This window comes from Diaphorina citri, unplaced genomic scaffold (genome assembly GCF_000475195.1).
Source record: "Diaphorina citri unplaced genomic scaffold, Diaci psyllid genome assembly version 1.1 scaffold19172, whole genome shotgun sequence".
In the NCBI taxonomy this organism is placed as follows: Eukaryota; Metazoa; Arthropoda; class Insecta; order Hemiptera; family Psyllidae; genus Diaphorina; species Diaphorina citri.
Genome location: NW_007396525.1, coordinates 19,966 through 20,750, shown reverse-complemented (window position 1 = coordinate 20,750; position 785 = coordinate 19,966). Strand labels below are relative to the sequence as shown.

General features: G+C 36.8%; 1 protein-coding gene across 1 annotated transcript in view; it reads right to left on the bottom strand.

Moving 5' to 3' along the window:
• Positions 1–138: 138 nt before the first annotated feature.
• LOC103523306 (methyl farnesoate epoxidase) overlaps positions 139–785 on the bottom strand; it is a gene marked incomplete at its 3' end in the record, with an annotated part of 12,045 nt that continues 11,398 nt past the window's right edge. The window contains 1 exon segment of the mRNA XM_008488364.3: positions 139–282. Coding sequence (XP_008486586.1) covers positions 139–282 — 144 coding nt within the window.

Below are 785 nucleotides of genomic sequence, written 5' to 3'. Positions count from 1 at the left end.
CTGTCAACACTTAAGCCTCAGAGTGGACTTTTTTTTATATGAATGACGTTAAACCCCTTATAAAAGAACAATAAAGGACCTGAGTCTTCAGGTCCTTCATGGACCAGGAACCTGAAGACGTGAAATTTTCTCACTTACCCAAATATTTGTCGAGCTCCTGATGAAGTTTGGTTTGAACCTCAGGATACAGGATCATGTACAGAACCGCGAAAGCCATGCTGGCATTGAGAGACTCATAGCTAGCAGTGAAGATGTCCATGCTAATAACAATGAGGTCTTCTTCTGCAATGAAACGAAAAATATGCGTGATCAGAAATTTCATGATCTACCAATTGAAAGGGGTCTTGAATAATGAGACAAACAAATTAAAAGAATGCATTATCGGAAATGATCGATCAATTGATCTCAGTTTAATCATATCGTTTGACATCAAACATAACCTGGCAGCATATTTTATGCGTAAAATAGGTGTTCTACTTTGAAGAAATTATCTGAAAAAGTGCATCAAGCATCACTGATAATGAAAAGAATAGATATGAGTCTTCTTGAAAAAAAAAAAAAAAAAAAAAAGTGGGAACTAGCGGCCTGTTTAGGGGCCACTAAAGATGGGCTACGCGCATGGAGTAACTGTCTTCTTTCGAGTTCTCTGCCGTAACCTATCAGTAGAGACACAGTCCGATTTTCGTTTAAAAGGGTAAAACAGTGAGTTAAAATGAAGTTCATTTTGATAATGGTTGTCAATATATATATATGTTTTTTTACATGTGGATGGGTCAAGGTGTAAG